Source organism: Sciurus carolinensis, chromosome 14, assembly GCF_902686445.1.
Source record: "Sciurus carolinensis chromosome 14, mSciCar1.2, whole genome shotgun sequence".
Classification (NCBI taxonomy): Eukaryota; Metazoa; Chordata; class Mammalia; order Rodentia; family Sciuridae; genus Sciurus; species Sciurus carolinensis.
Window position 1 is genome coordinate 20,962,746 of NC_062226.1, and position 25,345 is coordinate 20,988,090.

Below are 25,345 nucleotides of genomic sequence, written 5' to 3' on the forward strand. Positions count from 1 at the left end.
AAAAGACAGTTCTTTCCCTGAAAAGAAATCTGGAATAAACTATTCTAATGTTTTTTTTTTCCATTTCATAAAAAGCTATTTTGACACTACTGTGTTCAACTTCATTAGACACTATTGTGTTCAACCTCATTAGTAATGAAAAGTGAAAAATTAAATAATATATCACTCCACCTATCAGATTCATGATTTTAAAAACATATTGGACATGGATAAAGTTTTGGAATACTTATAGTTGGAAATATGGGAATAAGCATAACCACTCAGAAAAAGTATGTGTAAAGAACCAAATAACCACCCCCCAGCTCAGAGAAAAGTTTAGATGAGAGAATAGTGTTAGCTCAATAGCTAAACTACGGAACCAACCTAGATGCCCTTCAACTGATGAATAAGAAACTGTGGTACATACACACAGTCTTAAAGAAGAATGAAATTATGGCAGTGGCAGGTAAATGGATGGAACTGGAGACTATCATGCTAAGTGAAATAAATCAATCCCCCAAAACCAAAAGCCAAATGTTTTCTCTGATAAGCAGATGCTGATATATAACAGTGCAGGGGGTGGGTAGGGAAGAATGAAGGAATTTTGGACAAGCTGAGGGGCGGAGCGAAGGTTCCAGGACTGCGGGCAGCTTCTCTGAGGAGGGGCAGCCTAAGGATACTCTGCAAAGGGCAGGGCTCCCAGGCCCAGGAGGTAGGTCCGGGCCCCTGGGAACGTTGCCTGGGAAGGCTGCCCTACCCAGGCGGTAGTTGTGGACTGAGGGGAACCTCCAGGAGGGGAACTGACCAGCGAGACCTCCCCACCAGGTGAGTCTTCCCCACCGGGTGAGGTTTTCCCACAAGGACGGTAAAACCAGAGACACAGGCCCAAACAGGCCTTGCCTCAGCCCGCAGCCTAGTTCCCCTTTGGATGACCATTGGTCAACAAGTAGAGGCACCTCTGCCCACTAGCAGGGAATATACTCCACCTGAAGACCACCACCCCTAGAGAGGCAGCTTCCTTGGGGAGCACCGCAGTATCAACTTCCTCTAAGACTTCAGGCTACTGAAGGATAAGAGGGGATATACTAGCAATCTTCAGGGACATTATAAGTCAATAGAGGAAATCTGCAACATCTCAGCAGTCCACTGATACCTGAACGACATGAGAAAACAAGGGAAGAAAATGCCTCAAACAAATCTGGATGTTACATCAATAAAATCCAATGACAGCATGGCAGAAGAAATGTCAGAAAGGGAGTTCAGAATGTACATAATTAACATGATAAGGGAAGCAAATGATGAAATGAAAGAGCAAATGCAGGCATTGAATGATCACACCAATCAACAGTTAAAAGAGCAAATACAGGAAGCAAAAGACCATTTCAATAAAGAGTTAGAGATATTGAAAAAAAAACAAACAGAAATCCTTGAAATGAAGGAAACAATAAACCAAATTAAGAACTCCACAGAAAGCACAACCAATAGGATAGAACACCTGGAAGACAAAACCTCAGATATTGAAGACAAAATATTTAACCTTGAAAACAAAGTTGAACAAACAGAGAAGATGGTAAGAAATCATGAACAGAATCTCCAAGAACTATGGGATATCATGAAAAGGCCAAATTTGAGAATTATTGGGATTGAGGAAGGCTTAGAGAAACAAACCAAAGGAATGAACAATCTATTCAATGAAATAATTTCAGAAAATTTCCCAAATCTGAAGAATGAAATGGAAAATCAAGTCCAAGAGGCTTATAGGACTCCAAATACACAAAATTACAACAGACCCACACCAAGGCACATTATAATGAAAATACCTAACATACAAAATAAAGACAGAATTTTAAAGGCTGTGAGAGAAAAGAACCAAATTACATTCAGGGAGAAACCAATACGGATATCAGCAGATTTTTCAATCCAGACCTTAAAAGCTAGAAGGGCCTGGAATAACATTTTTCAAGCCCTAAAAGATAATGGATGCCAACCAAGAATCTTATACCCAGCAAAACTTACCTTCAGATTTGACGATGAAATAAAATCCTTCCATGATAAACAAAAGCTAAAAGAATATACAAAAAGAAAGCCAGCATTACAGAACATTCTCAGCAAATATTCCATGAGGAAGAGATGAAAAACAAAGAAGCAAATCAGCAAAGGGAGGAGCTATCCTAAAGGAACTCTCAAATAAAGAGGAACCAAGTCGTGTCAAAAATAAACAAATAAATGAATAAAATGAGTCAAATGACCAGGAATACAAATCATATCTCAATAATAATCCTGAATATTAATGGCCTGAATTCATCAATCAAAAGACATAGACTGGCAGATTGGATAAAAAAGAAAGATCCAACAATATGTTGCCTGCAAGAGACTCATCTCATAGAAAGAGATACCCATAGACTAAAGGTGAAAGGATGGGAAAAAACATACCATGCACATGGACTCAGCAAAAAAGCTGGGGTATCCATCCTCATTTCAGATAATGTGGACTTCAAGCCAAAGTTAGTCAGAAGGGATAAAGAAGGACATTTCATACTGCTTAAGGGAACCATAAATCAGCAAGACATAACAATCATAAATATCTATGCCCCAAACAGTGGCTCACCCATGTATGTCAAACAAATCCTTCTCAATCTCAGAAACCAAATAGATCATAATACAATAATACTAGGTGATTTTAACACACCTCTCTCACCACTGGACAGATCTTCCAAACAAAAATTGAACAAAGAAACCATAGATCTCAATAACACAATCAATAATTTAGACTTAACAGACATTTATAGAATATATCATCCAACGAAGAGTAAATACACTTTCTTCTCAGCAGTACATGGATCCTTCTCTAAAATAGACCATATATTATGCCACAAAGCTAATGTTCGCAAATACAAGAAGATAGAGACACTTCCTTGTATTTTATCAGATCATAATGGATTGAAATTAGAAATAAATGAAAGAGTAAAAAACAGAAATTACTCCAACACCTGGAGATTAAATAATATGCTATTATATGGTGAATGGATAACAGAAGATATTAGGAAGGAAATTAAAAAATTCTTAGAGGTAAATGAGAACAAAGAAACATCATATCAAAATCTCTAGGACACTATGAAAGCAGTACGTAGAGGAAAATTTATTTCATGGAGCGCATTTAATAAAAGAAGTAAAACTCAACAAATAAACGACCTAACACTACAGCTCAAAGCCCTAGAAAAAGAAGAACAGACCAACACCAAAAGTAGTAGAAGACAGGAAATAGTTAAACTCAGAGCTGAAATCAACGAAATTGAAACAAAAGAAACAATACAAAAAATTGACAAAATAAATAGTTGGTTCTTCAAAAAAATAAACAAAATTGATAAACCTTTAGCCACACTAACAAAGAGAAGACGAGAGAAAACCCAAATCACCAAAATTCGGAATGAACAAGGAAATATCACAACAGACACGACTGTAATACAAAACATAATTAGAAGCTATTTTGAAAATCTATACTCCAACAAAATAGAAAATTTCGAAGACATCAACAAGTTTCTAGAGACATATGAATTGCCTAAACTAAATGAGGAGGACATACACAATTTAAATAGACCAATTTCAAGTAATGAAATAGAAGAAGTCATCAAAAGCCTACCAACAAAGAAAAGTCCAGGACCTGATGGGTTCTCAGCCGAGTTCTACAAAACCTTTAAAGAAGAGCTCATTCCAATACTTTTCAAAGTATTCCATGAAATAGAAGAGGAGGGAACTCTCCCAAACTCATTCTATGAAGCCAATATCACCCTGATACCTAAACCAGACAGAGACACATCGAGGAAAGAAAATTTTAGACCAATATCCTTAATGAACATCGATGCAAAAATTCTCAACAAAATTTTAGCAAATCGCATACAAAAACATATTAAAAAGATAGTGCACCATGATCAAGTGGGTTTCATCCCAGGGATGCAAGGTTGGTTCAACATCAGGAAATCAATAAATGTAATTCACCATATCAACAGACTTAAAGTTAAGAATCACATGATTATTTCAATAGATGCAGAAAAAACATTTGATAAAATACAGCACCCCTTCATGCTCAAAACACTAGAAAAAATAGGGATAGTGGGAACATTCCTTAAAATTGTAAAGGCCATCTACGCTAAGCCCATGGCTAATATCATTCCAAATGGTGAAAAACTGAAAGCATTCCCCCTAAAATCTGGAACAAGGCAGGGATGCCCTCTTTCACCACTCCTATTCAATATCGTCCTTGAAACTCTAGCCAGAGCAATTAGACAGACCAAAGAAATTAAAGGGATACGAATAGGAAAAGAAGAACTCAAACTATCCCTATTTGCTGATGATATGATTATATACTTAGAGGAACCAGGAAATTCCACCAGAAAACTTTTAGAACTCATAAGTGAATTTAGTAAAGTAGCGGGATATAAGATCAATGCTCATAAATCTAATGCATTTTTATACATAAGTGATGAATCTTCAGAAAGAGAAGTTAGGAAAACTACCCCATTCACAATAGCCTCGAAAAAAATAAAATACTTGGGAATCAATCTCACAAAAGAGGTGAAAGACCTCTACAATGAGAACCACAGAACACTAAAGAAAGAAATTAAAGAACACCTTAGAAGATGGAAAGATCTCCTATGTTCCTGGATAGGCAGAATTAATATTGTCAAAATAGCCATACTACCAAAAGTGCTATACAGATTCAATGCAATTCCAATTAAAATCCCAACAACGTACCTTACAGAAATAGAACAAGCAATCATGAAATTCATCTGGAAGAATAAGAAACCCAGAATAGTTAAAGCAATTCTTCGCAGGAAAATGAAGCAGGGGGTATTGCAATACCAGAACTTCAACTATACTACAAAGCAATAGTAACAAAAACGGCATGGTATTGGTACCAAAATAGACAGGTAAATCAATGGTACAGAACAGAGGACACGGACAAAAACCCAAATAAATATAATTTTCTCATACTAGACAAAGGGGCCAAAAATATGCAATGGAGAAAAGATAGCCTCTTCAACAAATGGTGCTGGGAAAATTGGAAATCCATATGCAACAGAATGAAACTAAACCCATATCTCTCACCATGCACGAAACTAAACTCAAAATGCATTAAGGACCTCAGAATCAGACCAGAGACCCTGCATCTTATAGAAGAAAAAGTAGGTCCAGATCTTCAACACGTCGGCTTAGGACCAGACTTCCTCAACAGGACTCCCATAGCACAAGAAATAAAAGCAAGAATCAACAACTGGGATAGATTCAAACTAAAAAGCTTTCTCTCAGCAAAGGAAACTATCAGCAATGCAAAGAAAGAGCCTACAGAGTGGGAGAAAATCTTTGCCAATCATACTTCAGATAGAGCACTAATCGCCAGAATCTATAAAGTACTCAAAAAACTCAACACCAAGACTACAAATAACCCAATCGACAAATGGTCTAAGGAAATGAACAGACACTTCACAGAAGAAGACCTACAAACAATCAACAAACATATGGAAAAATGTTCAACATCTCTAGTAATAAGAGAAATGCAAATCAAAACCACCCTAAGATTCCATCTCACCCCAATTAGAATGGCAATTATCAAGAATACAAGCAACAACAGGTGTTGGCGAGGATGTGGGGAAAAAGGTACACTCATACATTGCTGGTGGGGTTGCAAATTAGTGCAGCCACTCTGGAAAGCTGTGTGGAGATTCCTTAGAAAACTTGGAATGGAACTACCATTTGACCCAGCTATCCCACTCCTTGGCCTATACCCAAAGGACTTACAATCAGCATACTACAGAGATACAGCCACATCAGTGTTCATAGCTGCTCAATTCACAATAGCCAGATTGTGGAACCAACCTAGATGCCCTTCAGTTGATGAATGGATAAAGAAACTGTGGCATATATATACAATGGAATATTACTCAGCCATAAAGAATGATAAAATTATGGCATTTGCAGGCAAATGGATGAAATTGGAGAATATCATGCTAAGTGAGATAAGCCAATCTCAAAAAACCAAAGGACGAATGATATCGCTAATAAGTGGATGATGACACATAATGGGGCGTGGGAGGGGTTAGTTTTAGGGTTAGAGTTAGGGTTAGGGAGGGGGGCAAGAATGGGGGAAGGAAGGACTGTACAGAGGGAAAAGAGGGGTGGGAGGGGTGGGAGGAAGGGAAAAAATAACAGAATGAATCAACCAACATTACCCTATGTAAATGTATGATTACACAAATGGTATGCCTTACTCCATGTACAAACAGAAACAACATGTATCCCATTTGTTTACAATAAAAAAAAAAAAAGAGGTTGGATGTCTGGTTCACATTCTTACTGTAAGAATGATTTCTTCGGCGTGAACGGTCTCTTCTCATTTGCCCGTTTAGTGGATCCATGCTGCGCTGCCCAGACCAACCTGGCCAGCCCGTCCATGCACTCTCTGTGTTGATGGCCGACAGCTCTGGCTGAGTCTCTCTCTGAGAACTGGTATCAAATGCGGAGTTAGCTGGGCAACGTCACTCGTCCTCTCTCCAGGGCAGCCTGAATCCAGAGGTGGGTCACTGTTGTAGGACAGGGAGCATAAAGGCTTGGCCCTCCTGCCTCCAAGTGAGACAACTTTGAAGGATCATCTCAGCTCCCCACAAAATCAGCTGAGGTCTTTATTGTAACTGCGTCACAATTCGCTCCTCCCTCGGTCAGACCCTGCTTTTCTCCTTCCCTTGGGGGTATTGATCCCCAGAGGTCTCCACCACACACCTCTACGCATAGACCTCTCTCTGAGTCTGCTTCTTAGGGAAGCCAACCAAGACACCTGGGGATATGTGTCTTATTCTTAATGATATATTTTTTAAAACTTTATTATCCCTAATACTATGTAGGTTAAATTCTTTCTCAATTCATTTTTATCTTTTGCAGAACAACTTAAGTAAAGCTAGACCTAGTGAGGTAGCAGAACTAAGAAGCTACTCCCAGGTAGGGCAGGATGGAGGTAGGAATGTGGATGGGCACTTGAAGTGGCTTAGGGAGAAAGGGGTGAGGAACCAGCTTAATGCTTCTGAATCCTGGCTGAGCTGTCAGCTTCCCCCATGTGCTGGGAGATCGACTTAACACGCCTTAGTCAGTGTAAGTAATCGGATGATTTGAAGACTACTAAGCATTGGCCCGTGGAGAAGGTGCCCACCGGGAAGCCCCACGCTGTACTTACAAGAACCTCTGGTCAGGATGTAGATGAAAGGGCCGGACTCAATGCATACAGCACCCGCTTTCTCTGAGCCTGACATGCCCCACTGTGGGCACCTCCTCTGGAGGCACCTCCCTGTCACAGGACCGTGTAGACTGTGGCCACATACGCTGGGCCCACTTTCAGTCCTCGATATCTCTCAGTCTCCTATTTACAGGGCTCTCCATTCCTGCTCCTTAACCTGCAGGAGTCCTAAACTCCCAAGGCCCACCTGGACCCCCTTTCCAATCCTAGCCTCAACATTTCTACACACTCCTACACACACACACACACACACATGCACACACACACACACATACACACATACACACATGCACACACACACACACACACACACACACGCACACACACACACCTCTTTCCATGCTCCACAGTGGCATGCAGGTACCTCTCTGGCCAGCTGTCTCTCAGTCTCCCAGAAATGGTTGCCCTTCCTCTTCTGATGCAAGGCTTCATGGTAGATATGGAACAGATGGCTGGTAACAAGCTCCTGAACTGGGGGATCCAGTTTCTGGTAGCTTCTCTCAGGTGAGGTCGTGAGAGAGTGAGAGATTAAGCCCCATCTTCCTACCTGCGAAGAAGAAACTGAACTACAAATGGCTGAGAACCAAAGATCAAAACAGGATGGTTTAAGATGGGGTTTTCGAAAAGGAGAAACTGTAGATAAGTAGAGGATTCAACTATGCACTATAGGAGAAAATCAGAAATCATTTTTCCTTTGAGCCCAAATCCTAAAAAAAATATTCTAAGCCTGGGCTTGGCTGATTTGCTATGTGGAAGAACAAGAGACTCAAGAATCTCTAACTTCAGGATTGGGGACGTAGTAGCTTTGTGATAGAGTACTCGCCTCCGTGCCTGAGGCCCCCAGGTGCAATCCCCAGAATCACAAAAATAAATAAACAAAAGAAAAAAGACTCTGATTCCAGACGTCAGTTAGAGCGGATCTCATTTTGTGGTGAGGTGGTACATTTGAGAAAACTTGCCTTGCATATTTTCCTAAGACATATTCAGTAGAAAAGTATTTTTCTTTGAGTAGTTTAAAAGCTCAGAACTGTGCAAAAAAAATCCGAGACTATGCTCACTTCCAGAATCTTCTCAGCTCATGTCACACCTCATCTTTTTCTTCCCTGCAGACTTCTCCAGCTCAAGAGGAGGCTGGCCCACCATCCCTCCTTCTTCATGTAGGATCTTGGTCCCTTTACTTGGTCCCTCTCTGTCCTAATTCTTCAATCAGTTCCTTCCTACTGGCTCTTCTCTCTGAGCCTAAAATCCTTCCCAATAACCACACTAAGCAACGTTCCTCTTGAAAACCCACCTCCGGCACACCTTAGTCGCAAATACCTGTAAACTTTTGTTCATGCATCTGTGTCCATCAAAAACTCGTGACTTCCCTGAAGGCCAGAGATGCTGCCATCTTGCACAGTACCACAGGGCACACTGACCTCACAGTCTATGTGAAGGTTTTATTTGTGACAAGAGATGAATGAACACAAAAGAATCTTTCCCTCTACTCACTAGATGGCGCTCAGGCATTTTTTCCAACTACACAATAAGTCAGTGGTTCAAAGGTTGCCAATCAGTGAGCTCACTACCACTTTCTCAGTCAAGGAAACCTTTATTACAAGGGTCTGGGAATTACAGACTCAGGTTCTAGAAACAAGCTTTGAGTTTGCATAGCCTCAGGTTAAAACATCTGCAGTGAAAGAAATACAGTTCCCACTTGCTGCCAAGCATTCTTTTATGCATTCCTTCAAAAAGTTCATTGAACACCCACAATGTGTCAGCTCCTGAGTTCCATGCTGAGGACTGAGGTGAGGAGAAAATGGCATTATCTCGGTACCCGTGGACATTTCAGCATTAATCAGACACCCATTAAATTATAAATGTAGAAATGAGAAGTACACGCTGCTACCAGAACACCTACTAACCAAGACAGGAAGTCAAGGACGGACCCCTGAGAGCAGAATGGCCAAGTTAACATCCGAAGGGAGCGGAGGCGCTCACCAGGCACAAGGGAAATGGAGGGTCATAAGCAGAGATAGAAATAGGTTCCAAAGGTCTGGGCTTGTGGCTCAGTGGTAGAGCACGTGCCTAGCATGTGTGAGGCACTGGGTTTGATCCTCAGCACCGCATTAAACAAATGAATAAAGAGGGTGGGCTGTGTGCATGCTGGGGTCCTTGCAGGGCTGCTTGGGCTGTGACTGCAGGACTTGGCCAAGCTCCCCAGGAGGCGAAGATCTCTGAGTGATGAGGAAAACTGGAAGCTGGGAAATGCAACAGTCCCAATGGCCATGGGCACAATTACAAAGCTGTGGTGACAGAATATGGAGAGATCAATCCTGTTACAGGAATGGTTGTGAATTTGGCTGACCTCAAAAAATATATGGAGGAGGCCATCAGGAAGCCCCTTGATCACAAGGATCTGGGTGTGTCATATTTTGCAGATGTTGTAAACATGACAGAAAACGTAGCTATATATATCTGGGAAAATCTCCAGAAATTTCTTCCTGTGGGAGTTCTTTATAAAGTAAAAGTGTATGAAATTGACAATAATATTGATTGTAGTCTATAAAGGAGAATAGTTCTTAGGGATTAACATTGTAGAAAGTTTAATTTCTTTCCATATTTAAAAAAGATCTGTACCTCTTGGAATATTAAGTAGTCACCACATAATTATTGTTCTGCATTGTGTTCTGAAGTGCCTGATTTATTGAAATCATTGTAAGACCTGTTGTGAATTTAAATCTATTTTAAAATAAAGCTTGTAATGTATCCTGAATATCACTTAGAGAATCCTTTACCTGTAGATTAAAAAAAAAAAAAAAAAAAAAAAAAAAAAAACCTAAAAAAATGTTCCAAGGCCCCAAGGGGAGTTTGAGGACATTAATGACAGAAGAAGCTGGCTGGGTCAGGCAAGGGTGAAGGAGTATCAGGTGAGAGCAGGCAGGAGACATGGGGAGGGTCTGACCTGGTGGGCCTTCTAGGCCATAATAAGAACTTTGGTCTTTATCCTAAGAGAAGCTGGAAGTCATTGAAGTGATATAAGCAGGGAAATGACAGATCGTATTTGTGCTTTAAATCACTTGGGCCGCAACATGGTTAATGTCTTGGAGGAGGCCTTCCAGATGTGGGAAACCAGTTAGAATGATGTCGTGGAGAAGGAGAGAGAAGTTGATGGCTTGCACTAAGGTGGTTGGAAGTTCCTCCCTTACACCAAAGCCAAACTTACATCCAGTGATTCCAGCTTTTTCTTCTGGGACCACAGAGAAGAGGTCAACTCCACATCAATATGACAGCCCTTTAAGTAGCTTTAGCAATGCATCGTGCCACCAACTCTTCCACTCCACCCCACCTAGAACTTTCCTTTAAAGTAGCTCCTCAAATGTCCTGGATGTTAGTTCCCTTCACTGCCCCTGTCAGGACAATCCCAGTGGGCCAACAAAGACTAAGCTCAACATGCCAACGCTTCTAGAGATTAAGATGAACACAAAAGATAAAGTTGATGTTGCAAAGCCATGATTACAGTATGAAAACAAAACAGGAAGAGTTAAGCCTGCAACCTGACAGCCAGAACAAGAAAAATGAACATCTGACCTCATCAGGCTAATATAATAGCAACCAATGTTTACTGCGATCATTTTGAACATGTAGCGTGCATTCACTCATTTAGTCCTGACAACTCTTAACGGGGTCTTAACGCGCTTCTCATTTTGCAGGTGAGAAAATAAGGCCTGAGAGATCTTCAGATCACGCAGCCAATGAGCAGCAGAGCCAGGGCCCAAGGACTAGCCCACTTCAGAGCCTGTGCTCCCAGCCCCTCCACCGTCATCCAGGGCAAGGGAGGTCCTCAGACTTAGAAAGGACACTAAGCCTGATGAAGGGGAAGTAAAGCCCCAGGTAGAGAAGACAACCAGAAAAGCCCTATTTGAGTTAATGCTATTCTAAAGCCCAGATGAAGAATATTTTAAGACACTAAGAGAATAGTAAGAAATAAACCCCAAACAGCAGCTGGTCATATGTAAGGAATATTGGATGCTGTCCAGAAATGCCCAACAAATTAAAAAGGCCAATTTTCAAAACAGAGAAAGGATGGATTTCAGAGTATTGATGCACTTTTAATTTGTTTTAACTCTCCCCCATTTTCAATCCCTCCCCCCTCCTTCTCCTCCTCCTCTTCCTCCTGGGGTAGGAACGCAGCATGAGAGCTCATCTCTGCTTGTGTCACCTGTGCACGTCACTGCCTCTGGCGGCAGGGACAGTGGTGTGCCACAGCTCCAGAGCGTCCCCATCTCCACCTCAAGGAACTTGATGCCCTCCCATGAGCAACCCCAAGCTCCTCCTCCCGGGCCCTGGCAACTGCCCTTGTACTGTGTAACTCTGTAAATTTGACTATTGACCTTCCTTCTGTATTAGTACCCTATATCATTGACCAGGAAGTCCCACTGGCTTTAGAAAAGGCTTTGGAATTCAGACTCTTGAACGCATTTATTCCCTTCTTCCCAGATCTTCACTCAATACCACATGTCACGCAGACGCCCAATGCTGGAGAGCCAACGGAGAGTAAAGCAGACAGGGTGCCCACCTCTGTGGCCACTTCCAGTGAGAACGATCATTATTCGCGTATCAGTCACACTGACCTGGGCATAACTATACATGGAATCAGGTGCTACGATCATTTAGAAACTATCTCCAGAACAATTTTTTTTAAATGACAAGTAAAAATTTAAACGATGCTTTGATCACATTTTAAATGGAATTTACAGGATTTCATTATATATGAAAAGCATATATTAAATCTCTCAATGACTTAAAGGTTTGATTATAATTCTGTCCCTTAGAGAATACAAATAGAATTATAAAATTATGTTACATAAATCATTGAGACACCACTGAAAAACCTAATAAAAGATCTATTGTAAGGGATTGGGGTTGTGGTTCAGTGATAGAGCACTTGTCTGGCATGTGTAAGGCACTGAGTTTGATCCTCAGCACCACAAATAAATAAATAAATAAATGCCCATCAACAACTGAAAAAAATTTTTTTTAATTTTAAAAATGATAAATATGTGAGAAAATGCATTATGTGAATTACCTTGAGCAATCACCCCACAGGGTTTACATACATCAAAACATCATGCTGTATACCATAATATAAATGGTTTTTTCAATTAAAAATTTTTAAGAAAACCTTAATAAACATGAAATTGAGGAATCTTTGAGTTAATTTTTTAATTTATTGAGATAAAATTCATATAGCATAAAGTTCAACATTTTAAAGTGTACAATTTAGTGGATTTTAGTATAATCACAAAGTTGTGCAGCCACTAACTCCATAACATATTCATTACCTTAAACAGAAACCCCAGAACCCATTAGCAGTTACTTCTATTGCCCCTCTGCATTTCCCCTGGAAACTACCAATCTATTTTCCTTCTCTATGAACTTTCCAATTTGGACATTTTTGTGTGAATGAAACTATAAAATGTGGAACCTTTTCTGTCTCACTTTTTTCACTTAGGATATTTTCAAGCTTCACCCATGTCGTAGCACGTACCAGAAGTTCATTCCTTTTTCATGGTAGAATAATATCCCTTATATGGATATACCATATTTTGCTTATCCATTCATCAATTGATGGACATTTGAGTTGTTCCCATTTTAGGGCTATTATGAATAACGCTGCTATGAACATTCACATTCAAGTCTTTGTACAGGCATACCTTTTTAATTATGGAGAGTATATGCCTAAGACTGGAATTTTTGAGTCATATGGTAACTACTAAAACTTTTGAGGAATTGTCAAGAATGTTCCTGAAGTGGCTGCACCATTTTACATTCCACCAGTGAAATTCTACTATAGTCTTTCTTTTTGACTATAGCCATCTTAGTGGGTGTGAAGTGACTGTGTTTTGTGCTTCTCTGATGGCTAATGATGTTGAACATCTTTCCATGTATTTATTGGCCATTTGTATATGTTCTCTGGAGAAATTGTAAGGGTCCTTTATGTATTCTAGACAAACTCCCCAATTAGACATATTATTTGAAAATATTTTCTTTCATTCTGTGGGTTGATTATTTGCTTTCTTTTTTTTTTTTTTAAGCATGGAAAAATGGCAGACATTTTTATTCCATTAATTTAACAATACTCAACAGTAAGAATGAATGAAAATAGCTAATGATGGTGGAGGAAAAAAATGAAGGTTTTAGTGGAGAAAAATAATGAAATTTTTAAGTGGCCTTGTATCTACCAGCAAGGCTGAGATGACTAAAAATAAAAACTAAATAAGTTATGGAAAGTAAAATACGAACATCCACACTAGGTTACAGTGCTTGAAGAAGCCAAGAAAAATAAAGATAACAAATTAGTGCCAGAAATCCACCATTAATTAAACTACTAAAGCATTTGTAAAATGCAAATCTAAAAAATTTTAAAAGTAGTTTTAATTCTGTAATGAAGCACTGGAAAAAGTAAAAAAACAAAGTATTTCCTTGTCATAAATGGACAATTCAAATCACTTCTGAATTAATAGTACTAAACAGATTTAATGCTTTCTATTATTATTAATACATTTCTACAAAAATATTTAGGTCCCAGTCTCAGTCAACTCCTTAATATCTAAAGAACATACTCCACAGCAAAAATTTTACAAAAAGCAAAACTGTTTTATAGGGAAAAAAATCCATCCTATTTTGTTTTTGTACCACCCATTTCCTTTTTATGTTTACCTGCAAGGTATAACTGTGCCTAACAATTACATAACCTAAGAGTAGACTTGAGTTCATTAAATTTCTTCTACATCTAATGACTTTATATTTGAGGTACTGATCACATATGACGATTCTTCCCAATCTTTTGATTTAGCTTCTACTTTTAGATTTATTTAACCCCTTCAGAATCCAAAACTCCTTTGTAAGACTCAATCCAATAAAAAGCATGAGTCCTACTCTACAAAATCTTCAAAGCAATAAAGAATGGTACAAGCAAATGAAATTTTACCATTAAGTTTCAGGTCTAAAAAAAGGCCATACTAGGGATTAAATTCCCTAACTTGGTGTAAGTAGCACTGAAATCTAAGATCTGTGGAGTTCTTCTAGTAGTATGTTTGATCCTAGAGAAAAGTTACTAGCCTCTGCCTATTTTCTCACTTGAAAAATAATAAAGTTGTATCTACATGATTTCTAAGGCAGTTTAAAATTTTTAAGCTTTTATCCTACGAAGAACTTATTCTTGCTTTTCCTTCAGAACTACATTTCAAGATGACCTATTTTTGTATACTTTCACTTAAGTGTGGTGAATGTTACTTACATGGTACCTCTAACTACACTTTTACTTAGTAGGTTCTTAGCGCCTAAAACTTTTGCCAACAGATCTTTAATGTTCTCAACCTAATAACCAAGTGAGAAAAAGGCACTGAGGTCTTCATACTTCTCTCATTTTGAAAAAGGCCATTCCTGTAAGCAATGAATCAGATCCTGCCTGATGTTGTGGTCCTATCCGCTCCAGCTCTAACTGTTCAGCAACTTCCTGCAATCCACCTTTAAGATTTTTGCAGCTCTTCATGAGGTACTTCACATCATAAATGACAGGAAAAAACAATCGAAGGATCTCAAAGAAGTCAAGTTCTTCTTCGGGCAAATTAGAATTGGTCAGGATTTTGATTAAATAGCCAAAGTCATAACCACTGTGAAATGACAACCATTTAACCCCTTCACAGAGGACCACCCCTGAAGTCATAAGAAGTTCTGCAAAGTACTGGGTCTCAATTCCTTCCTCCTCATGTTTTTTAAATTGGATACCAGACGTTGTCAGTAGCTCTATAGAATCCTGGGCATACATGTCCTCCGTCAAATTAAATTTAAAATTAAACTGCCAGGTTGAAGTTCCTGGAGGGTATTCTCCTTGTTCATTCATAAATGTCATTCCTAGCTGAATTATCTTTAACAAGTCTACATTACATGGCAATAGTTGGTACTGATAGTCAGCATTGCTCCTGAATTTTCCAATGGGTCTCGCAACCACACCTGGAAACTCGGTGTCCACAGCAACGTAATTGTATTTTCGGATAACTTGACGAATTTTCTTCATCTCTTCATCCAGGTTACAAGCCCAAACTTCACAAATTCTTTGGCTATGATCTACAGTTGCTGCTGGCATAGTGAGGGCACGAGTCTAGATGCCAAGCATCAAAATGTTATATTTGATTGAAGATCTGTTTCATAAAATACTTTGACCTTTATTTGTGTACTTGGGTCTCTGAGCTCGCGCTCCTCCTCCTCCTCCTCCTCGCCGTAGAGGCAGCACCCGGCGGCGGCGGTGGTGGCAGTATCGCCGGCGGCAGCAGGTGCCCCATAGACACCGCTCGCCCAGCAACTGGGAAAGGGCGATTATTCGCTTTCTTGATGGCATATTTGATGTAGCCCCAGAGAAATGAATCTTGGTTATTTGAAGTTACTGGGATTGGGATTTGTTACTACAGCAGAAGCAAGACTATCAAGACTGACAAACATGTTTTTTGTAACTTCATGGGTTGTCAGAATGTTATCAAATAAAAACCAAAACACTTCGAAAATAAACCAGAGTTTAGGGTTTAAAATTTCAGTTCCATGAGTTGTAGAAGAGTCTACTTTTTCCCATATTCAGTCAAGAATTCCAAATAGTCATTTGATGATATGGAAAATGCCCGTGATATATTAAGTGGGAGGAGAAAGGCAAATTTAAAGACAAGGCACCCGATTGTTTACAGTGGTTGTCTTCTTGTTGAGTTGGGTTTTAATGTTTTTCTTCAGAGCATATCTACATTTTACATTAATTTTAGAAAATAACATTCATTTACTTAGAACACATTTCCATCTTGGAAATGGCATTGCCAAATCATTTATGACTAGAAGACAATTTAGCATGAAAGATGTCTTCCTTTTATGTACTTTTGCCTTGCTAGCTAACGGTGTGTAGACAATGACAAGAATTCTTACCCCATAACCAACAGAATGTATTTTGTACCACAGTTTTTTTAAATGGTGAGTTAAAAGGACACACTTTTAGAAGCACCAAGTATCAGTGCAAAGGATCATATTAATTTCATGTTTTTAATTTGGGGGCACAGGAATGGATATTACAATCATAAATACGGATTACGTCAAAGGAGCCACAAGTCATCTATATTATACAAGAACCTGGATGAACAGAAGATAGGATATGGTTTTTATCTCAAGAGAGTGGGCAGAGATATGCATGACACCTTCGCAAAATATTGTTGAGTGCAGGGGGATCATAGGAAGCAGAAGTAAGAACAACTCCGCTGAATCAAAGGCAAACAGGAAAGATGCCCGCCGACGGCCAAACCTTCGGTGACTTCTGGAAGATGCTAAGGGGACAGAATCCGACTGAAGGTCAATTCCATGCAACAGAGAAGTCCCCAAACACCACCCAGAAGAACCAGGAGTCGCCCCGTTCTCCCGCAGTGGGAGGGAAGTGGTGTGGAGGGAGCCCCAGAGACGTGACTCAGCCCAACTCCAAAACAGCAGCTTGGTTGCCAGAAGGGGAAGCCGACGGGTTTGACCTTCTCCTCTGTCCTGCGGTTCTGGAGTTGGGCAATACCCACTTGTGGGAAAGGCCTGTACTGATCTTTTCCCTCCTCTGAGCTGGTTCCAGCCTTTTCCCCAGGGTCGGTGCCCGCCGGCCTGTCCACTCTGAGAAGTCGGGCAGTGAGCATGCGCCCAGTTTCACTCAGCTCATTGCAGAGTTGTTTCCAGGCCTGTGACAGCCACATCCTTCCCAGATCTGTTTTTCAGTTCCACAAAGCAAAATTTGACAGAAAATGAAAGTATAGATGAGTAAATATCATCAGGCCAACAGATAAACACACTTGAGCTTGAACAGCAGGAAGATGGCCTTTTGAAATGTCTCGCCTCCTTTGCTTCCTGAATTACCCAGCGAAGTTGTGTGTGTGTGTGTGTGTGTGTGTGTGTGTGTGCTGGTTCATTTTGTTTTGTTGGGTTTTTTTGTTGCTGTTGTTTTTGAAACTTGTGCGTTTCCTGCCTCAGTCTCCCAAGTAGCTTGGATCAGAGGTGTGCACCAATACAGCTATTTGGTTTTTTAAAGATGATTTTTTCTTTTTTTTTAGAGTATTTGTATGTTCACAGCAAAACTGAGAGGAAGTGCGGAGATTTGCCCTGGAGCCCTGTCCCCACACATGCATGGCCTCCCGTGATCGACATCCCCCACCAGAGCGGGACCTTCTCACAGCTGATGAACCTGCACTGAAACACTGTCACCTGAGTCCATAGTGCACATTAGGGTTCACTCTTGGGGTGAACCCCAGACGTGGGGTTGGGCAAATTCAGAATGACACCTGTCCACCATGACAGTGTCATGCAGCGCAGCCACACTGCCCTGAAAGTCCTTGTGCTCCGCCTATTACACAGCATGATTCCTAAGACAAAGCTTCAAGTTCAAAACCTTTGTTTCTTTTTTGTTGTTGTTGTTTTAACATTGTGGAGGTTTTCTTTTTCTTCCTTTTATTTTTCCTCTCCAGTGTTGAGTAAGGAATGTAGCCCAGAGCCTCACTCCCTAATCAGGGAACTTCAAGTCTCTATCAAGTTCCCCTCGGCGGGGTCCTGGGTCCTCAGAGCACCCCACTTGGCTCCACCCACTTCCCCAGACCTCTGCCTCTCAGGTCACTGCCCTCTCGGCTGCTGAGGGCAAGTCTCCCATTTCTCCAATGTTCTCAAAGGAATTTCAATTCAAGGTCAAAATTTAGAAGATCTGGGGATTATCATTCTGAATTTATGTGAACATAAAAAAAGAGAAATGAAAGACGTCAAGGAAATGAAAAGCCACAGTGGGGAGAACCGAAAATTAGCAGGCAAATTTACAGAGAGGGCCAGATGCTGGAAAAAGAAGGAATAGGGGAATCTAAAGATTGAGTCCTAAAGCAATGTGGTAGTTGATGTGTTGATGACAACAGAATGCCGAAGCCTTCTTGTGTAGTCAACTGAAAAACAGCAGCTTCTCCAGCTGCGTCAACAGCTTCACCAACAAAATGCACAGAATTTGCAGATTAATGAGTGATGAGGAACTGGGGCTGTCACTCAGTGGTAGGGCACGTGCCAGGCAGGAACAAGGCCCTGGGTTCCATCCCAGCACTGCAAAAAAATAATAATAATAATAATTAGGTGGATACATAAATGATGACAAAGAAAAATTGTTCTACTTTAAAGTGATGTCCTAAAAAAAAAAAAAAAAAAAAAAAAAGGGCCAAGATGTATGCAGTATCTTAGCTGCATGTTCGGAAACAAAGACTCCGTCTTAGGGAACTGTAACCATGTTGGTATCTGTACTGACAGGGCCACGTCCACGGTTGACTCTATAAAAATAATAATACTATTATAAAAGTAATAAAACTCTTATAAAAATAATAACACTAATATTTTTAAAGTTAAAAAAGAAAACATTGGCATTCACAATAGTGCTTCCTTCAAAGCAAACTTTTGCAGATGGAGATTTTTAAAGTCTTGACTGCCACAACCATTAACTCTAATGGTTCTTTTGAGAATTTTTTAAAACTATGAAATATAAACAGATAAAACAAGAAAAACTACCTTTATACATACAATACTTCAATAATATCTTGTAGAGTGGAAATTTTGATAAGAAGTTAAAACCATATGGATTTTTTTTAAGTAGAAAATTAAAAATGAAAGGAAAACTGAAATTTTCTCTACCTGGTTCCTGTTTGTTGCTTAGAGTTATTTCCATCGTAGATACGGGAAACTACACCAAAAAGACAGGCTCATGTGGGGCAAAATAAACAGATCCAAAGACAAATATCACTCTCTACTCAAAAGAGCATTGGCAATGTTATGGGTTATAATATCTACAATTTGGGGAGGGGGGCACCAGGGGTTGAACCCAGGAACACTCAATCACTGAGCCACATCCCCATCCATTTTTAATATTTAATTTAGAGACAGCGTCTCACTGAGTTACTTAGGGCCTCACTCCATTGCTGAGGCTGGCATTGAACCCGTGATCCTTCTGCCTCAGCCTTCAGGGTCGCTGGGATTACAGGCGTGCACCACCGTGCCTGGCGATATCTACAATTTAATGACCATGTTAATGTAGTACAAGCTGCATTACATCACATCAAATTATATTACATCAAATAATTTACATGTGGGAGTTACTTGAGACCTGAAAATGATTTCAAAGTTTCCTCCAGAATAAAATGATTGAGAAACTCAAGAGTGAGTGTCAGACAGGAAAAGACAGGGGCCAAAGAGTTTGAAAGATTGAAGGGAATGGTGCAGGTCTGAGCTAAGAATGTTGGAGAAGGAAAGAGCACAAGCTGACTGGAGAAGCACAGCAGGCTGGCTGGGTAAATGTGAGGACACATTTGAGACTAGAGTTTGTACAATGTGTCTGTCAGTCTTTCCTATTGAGATGTCCCCTGACGGTCCTACGCCACTTGAATGCCAGCAGAAAATTGGGTTCTTCAATGTCAGCACACATTAAAAAGACAGAACCGGAGAGTCTGCTCTATGTCAAGGGGTTTAGTAATGCAATGCACCATGAAATCAGATGGTAAAGGAAGGGAAGAAAAGACAAAGTTAATGGTGTGGAAAGTCACATATTATTCTAGGGATCACTGGGTCCTGACAAAATCAAAGAATCACTGAAGTGGGAGCCATTGAATAAGGAACAAAGGGGAGGAGGCTGTTAGGGAGTGGGAGGGTTGAGTTAATGGCTTTGGAGTTGGCTCAGGTACAGCTGATGAGCAGATCCAAGATCCAAGGGACTTTGCAACTGAAGCAGAGCAGAGGTCAATAGAGATGAGAGGCCATGGCTTTCTCCGTTGAATATCTTGTTGCATTTGCAAGTGACATAAAATCAAACTGGCATTACAGAAAGGGACTTCAATAGTTTTTATTACTGAAGAGTCAAGGGGTACTTTTGCTTGGGTATAGCTGAATCCATGAGCTCACAGGATGTCATCAGGACGAGGACTCTGCACTTTCCAGCTCTGCTCTTCTCCTCTGTGTTGGCTCCAATCTCAAGCAAGCCTTTCTCCAGTGGTAGGAAAACATCAAACGTTCATCCTCCTTGGTCAAAGACTGGAGGAACAGAAAGTGTCTCTTTCTCAATGTTTAAGCCAAAGTCCTGGGCCTCATTCTTATTAGTCCAGATTTGGATCACACTTCCACCTCTGAGCCAACTCTGTGAACACTGGCGCACAAAGCTGTGACTGGACAGTTCTGCGTCTCATGTCCACCAGTGATACACTTGAGGGGAAAGTTGAAACTATCTGGAAAACATGAATGGAGAGGGTTAGAGGAAGGTTCATCAGAGGAAATGGGGTGTGGGCACCAGGGGAGCTGATGTATGTGGGCAGCAAAAATGACCCATGTCTTTCTTCTTTTACAGTGTTGAGCAGGTTGTTCAAGAGGTCATTCAGGTTGGTAGCAGAGTCTGGAATGGAGAGGAATACCACAAAGCCTGTCGTGGTATGGTGTCCGTGACCCCATGCATAAAACGGAACTGGTAGTGTTAGTACTACAAGCCTTTCAATAACTGCCGAATAAAAGATTCTTAAGGACAAAAGATTTTGCTTCCCTGGTACATACTAGGGGGCCTGAGACTGAATAAACGATTGTAGATGGATGGATGGATGGAAGGGCGGATAGGGGGATGGGTGGATGGGTGGATGGATGGAAGGGTGGATGGGTGGATGGGTGGATGGATGGATGGATGGGTGAATGGAAGGGCGGATGGGTGGATGGGTGGATGGGTGGGTGGATGGATGACACATGAATGAACAAATGAACCACTGAGTTTGGAAATATCTAGGAAGAGGCTTACAGTATCTGATGGGAAATATTCAACTACAAAATGCCTTTTTGAAATGCACCTCTTGTCCTTGATTATCTCATGAATGTGAAAACAGCACAGACTCTGAAGCCACACAAACCAAAATACGTGACTTCATAACAGAGTCCACTTTGTGATTTGAATATAACCCTTGCTGCTCTGTCCCTGCAACTTATTTTTAAATTGACATACTTTTTCTTTCCTCCTCCTCTCCTAACCACAGGGGAAGCAAGATTCACCTTCTTCCCATCCTAGGTCATTATCTGTCCTTCGACTCATAGACCACCAGAATGAAGGAAGAGACTTCAGGGCTGGCACCTGTGGATCCAAGCTCTCTCAAGACTACAAATCAATTATGACTCCTGACGGGGTACAGGAGTGTAGCTTTTGTATCCCCTCTTTCCTGGCAGTTAAAAATCACAACCTCTGGGATAGCAGTCCACTCTGTCTTCTCCTTTGCTAGCGAAGCAATAAAACTTCTTCCTTTTTCTCAAAACCTTGTCTTCATTATTGGATTGGCATAGGGGACAAGGACTGAGCTTTGGGTATCAGCTCAATGGGAACTCATGCAAGTGATTTAGTCTCAGTCTCCTCATCTGTAAATTGGACGATGTTAGGATGCCACTTCTTAGGAGAAAGGCCAGTGAAATAATGTCCCAAGAAGATCCAGAGTTGGTGTTCATTATAGTGATGCATTTACTGTAGACAAGACAGCTCCCAGTCTGACAGTCTAAAAAACTTTATCAGCATGTGGAGAGGGGAGTCATTTCCCAGATAGAGACCTACATTAACCAAAATAGAGAGGTAGATAAATAAACTGCATGCTAATTTACTAATTGACTAAGAGAAATGATTTGGCATATCCCAGGAACTAGCACATTTTCTTCCTATCTGCAACTATGCTTGGGAAGTAAAATCATAACTAGAAGATTGCTAGTCACCAGAAAAGGGAACGTGGGCTGCCTCGTGCACGCAGCAATGGACCCTTGAGAAACACTTGAAGGACAGAGCACGGGTGGTCACTAACAAGAGCTGTCTCTTCTAGGGTGAGTTTGTACATCTTTCTTTGTTCCATTATGTATACATGTTTCAGAAGGTACCTTATTTTCTTTGTTCCTGATCCTTTTTGCAGGGGGTTGGGGGATCTGGTAGTAAAGAGAGCGTTTTCCTCATCCATGTAACCTGCACAGTGGCTGTGAGGGTCTCTCTGCCCCTCAAGATCTAGGTCAGATGGCTCAGCTCCCCAGTCTCAGGGTCTGTAAAAGTCCAACGCCCACCCTGGATTTCAGAAATCCTTGGGAGAGTCGTGTCCTTGTGGTCACCTCTTCCCCTGCTTCCCTGTAGTCAATCCAGACACCACTCACCGGTTTCTACCAAATAAAAACGCAGAAACTCACTCGCCCTGCATGCTCCTAAGCAGACCTTGCTCAAGAGCTGAGAGAGGGTGGGAGGTCGCAGGAGGGAACAGCAAGCTGATTAAAGTCACCCCTGGACGCTCCTATTCCACTGAAGTTCCCCTGGCCATCCTAACACCAGGGTTCCGTCCTGACCCCTTCTGCCAACTGCCCCTAGTCTCACTTCCACCCCACACTTCTGTTCCGCTTCCCCTCCCCCACCCTCCCCCATCCTGCTACCCCCACCCCTGGGCATGGGCCTCCCATCCTTGACTCATACACAGAGGCTCCACCTCCTCACCGAGCCTCCCCCTCAGCTGAAACTGGGCCTGAGCCTTTTGCCTTCTAACACTGATCAAAAATGGTTTCCACAGCTGGAGGTGTAACATCATGGTAAAGCACCTGTTCTGAACACGGGTGGTCCCGGGTTCAATCCCCAACACCATAAATAAATAAATAAATAAATAAATATTAAACAATGATTTTCTTTTCTTTCTAAAATGAGTTTTTGGGGCCATCAAAACAAAATAAATGTATTTGTTATTTGATTGTAAAGTGCCTGGGAGATTAGTCCAACAAATAAACTTCCCAACCACTCCTCTTGTTCCTCTTCATTTACACAATACAATGTTGATTAATAATAATTACATCATGATTATGTTGTTTCTGCACCTCTCCACATTCCTATGGTGGTTGAAAGGTCATTTTCAAATAAACTTCTCTGTGACCTATATTTTCTCCCACAGCTATAGGCTTTCAAAGACTGGTGCTAAATACCAGCTTTCTGACTTACCAGCTGTGTGTTCTTGTGCTAATTACTTAACCTCTCTGGTTTCACATACATTTCATGGGACAATTTCATCCATGTAAAGTGCTTACTACATAGTAAGGACTCAATACATGTTCATTGCCAGTTTTCTTCTTAGTTCCTTTTCTCCTGGAATAGTGTGACTTTATCAATATAAAACAAAGAAGAGCTTAAGCCTTTGCATTTTAATCAAACCATTTTTGAGCTGGAGACTAGATTCCAAGCTACATCTTAATATGACAGGGACCAGGCTGGAAGTCTGGTCCACAGAAGATGACCAGAGCTAGCTCAGTTGGGACCTGCATTCAGAGATGAAGGAGGGTAACACGAAATGACATGAACATAATCTAATCCAGAGTAGCCACAACCAGAGAGACACCAGCTGCCCTGACTCCAGCTCATTATCAAGCCAGAGGATTCAAGTCTCAAACCTGGAGGGTCCCAGAGCAGGTTGGCACCTGATGACCCTGATTCCATTACATCTGTCCTAGATCTGTAGTGAATCAAAGGCCCTTCAAATTTCATAAAAGGATGGGAAGAACTGAGGCACCACAGACTTCCCAGAGAGGAGTGAGATTGCCCCCTACTGTCTGGATCCCCAAGAAGAGACCGAGTCCTTGATAAGGTGGCCAGAGTGGTCCTTCTAGTTCAGGTCCTTCTCTTGGCCATATCTGATTGCAGAATCCACCTTTGCCCATAACCCAGCCGTCACCTGGCGACTTTGCGCACTGGAGCAGGCTAGTTGGTCTGCTTGTTGCAGCCTCTGGAAAAATAGGTTAGGAATGGAGTGGGAGAGCTGGCATGGGTGGGTGAAACCAGGCCAAAGGGGGGTGCGGTTGGGGGTGAGCTGCTGAGCCAGATCCAAAGGCACATCTTTTAGACTGAGACCAGGTGCCTCTTTACCTTTGCAGAAGGCAGAGCTGTCTGAGTCTGGGCATGAGGGGGTGGCAGTGGCAGGCAGGGGTAAAGAGGGACAATACTGCCCCCATAAAAACTACCTAAGGGGCACATATCTATGAAAAAAGCATTTGGAATCGAATTCCTACTCTCTACATGAGTACATCACCTATTTGAGGTTCCGAACTCTTCCTGCGGACTTGAACTTCTCTTTCCGATGTGGGGTTCCTGCTTGCCCATGCTGCCATGGGTGTGAGGGAGAGACACTCTGTGTTTTTGACTCTCCATCCCTGGAGAAGGGTCTCTGGCTCCTTGGTCTGTTCTGACCCTGCAACCTCGTGGTCCTCTTTGAAGAAGTGTGTACTTAAAGAGGGACTCAAGGTCACCTAGGGAGCAGAGGTCTCCTCCCAGCCCAGGGAAGTGAGCTCATGAGACCGGGAACTAAGAAGCATAAGGGGCCCCTGGGGAATTCACTCTGGGCAAGGTAACCCTGCCCTCTCCAGTAGACTCGAGCTCCTATAGAGTCCAGTTTTATCACCTGGAGAGACAACTAGGGCTGGAAGTTTGAGGAAGGAGCCCCAGGTCACGGCCCCTACTGAATGGGGGCCACCACCGCAGGAGCATAGAGTAGAGCTCTTCTCCCAGAGGCCTTGGCCCTGGAGCAGCCCTGGAGGAGCCCTGGGTCCAGAGCCTGCTCCGCTCACTTTTCCCACAGTCTGTGCTGCTAGCTCCCCACATGAGTCCCTGTTGCTTTTAGACTCTACAAATAAAACTTCATAGCCAGCGCTTCCCCAGGCAGAAGCCTAGGCGTTCCACCCTCGCCCAAACCTGCCTTCCTGAGACTTTTGGATTTGGAAACCCTCCCTGGGTGGATCTCAAGTGAGTTTCAGCCCCTGAGGTGACAAACCCTAGGGGGCCCGCGGGAGGTCCCGGCACGCCTCGCTATGGGGAAATGCGGCCTTGGTCAGGCGGCCGCGCTCGCAGGAGCAGCGTGACGTGGCGGCCAGCGGGCGGGCGCGCCGGAGCCAGTCTCGCTGTGCGCTCCGCGGAGCCTGGCTTCGCTGGGCTGGTCTGTCGCCAGCCTTGCTGGGCCCGCGGGGGCGGAGGCGGGGGCGGGGCGCAGCCCATTCTGTCCTGGGGAG

The 25,345-nt window shown here is 41.9% G+C and overlaps 1 protein-coding gene across 1 annotated transcript; it reads right to left on the bottom strand.

Annotated features, from left to right (window-relative positions):
• Positions 1-14,635: 14,635 nt before the first annotated feature.
• Positions 14,636-15,392, bottom strand: LOC124964796 (CCR4-NOT transcription complex subunit 7-like). The gene has a single exon (XM_047525467.1). It carries the CDS (start codon positions 15,390-15,392, stop codon positions 14,658-14,660), a length of 735 nt encoding a protein of 244 aa, XP_047381423.1. The 3' UTR covers positions 14,636-14,657.
• Between the last annotated feature and the right edge of the window lie 9,953 nt (positions 15,393-25,345).

Coding starts and splice junctions, on each gene's coding strand:
- LOC124964796 (XM_047525467.1), bottom strand. CDS start 15,392: ATGCCAGCAGCAACTGTAGATCATAGCCAAAGAATTTGTGAAGTTTGG.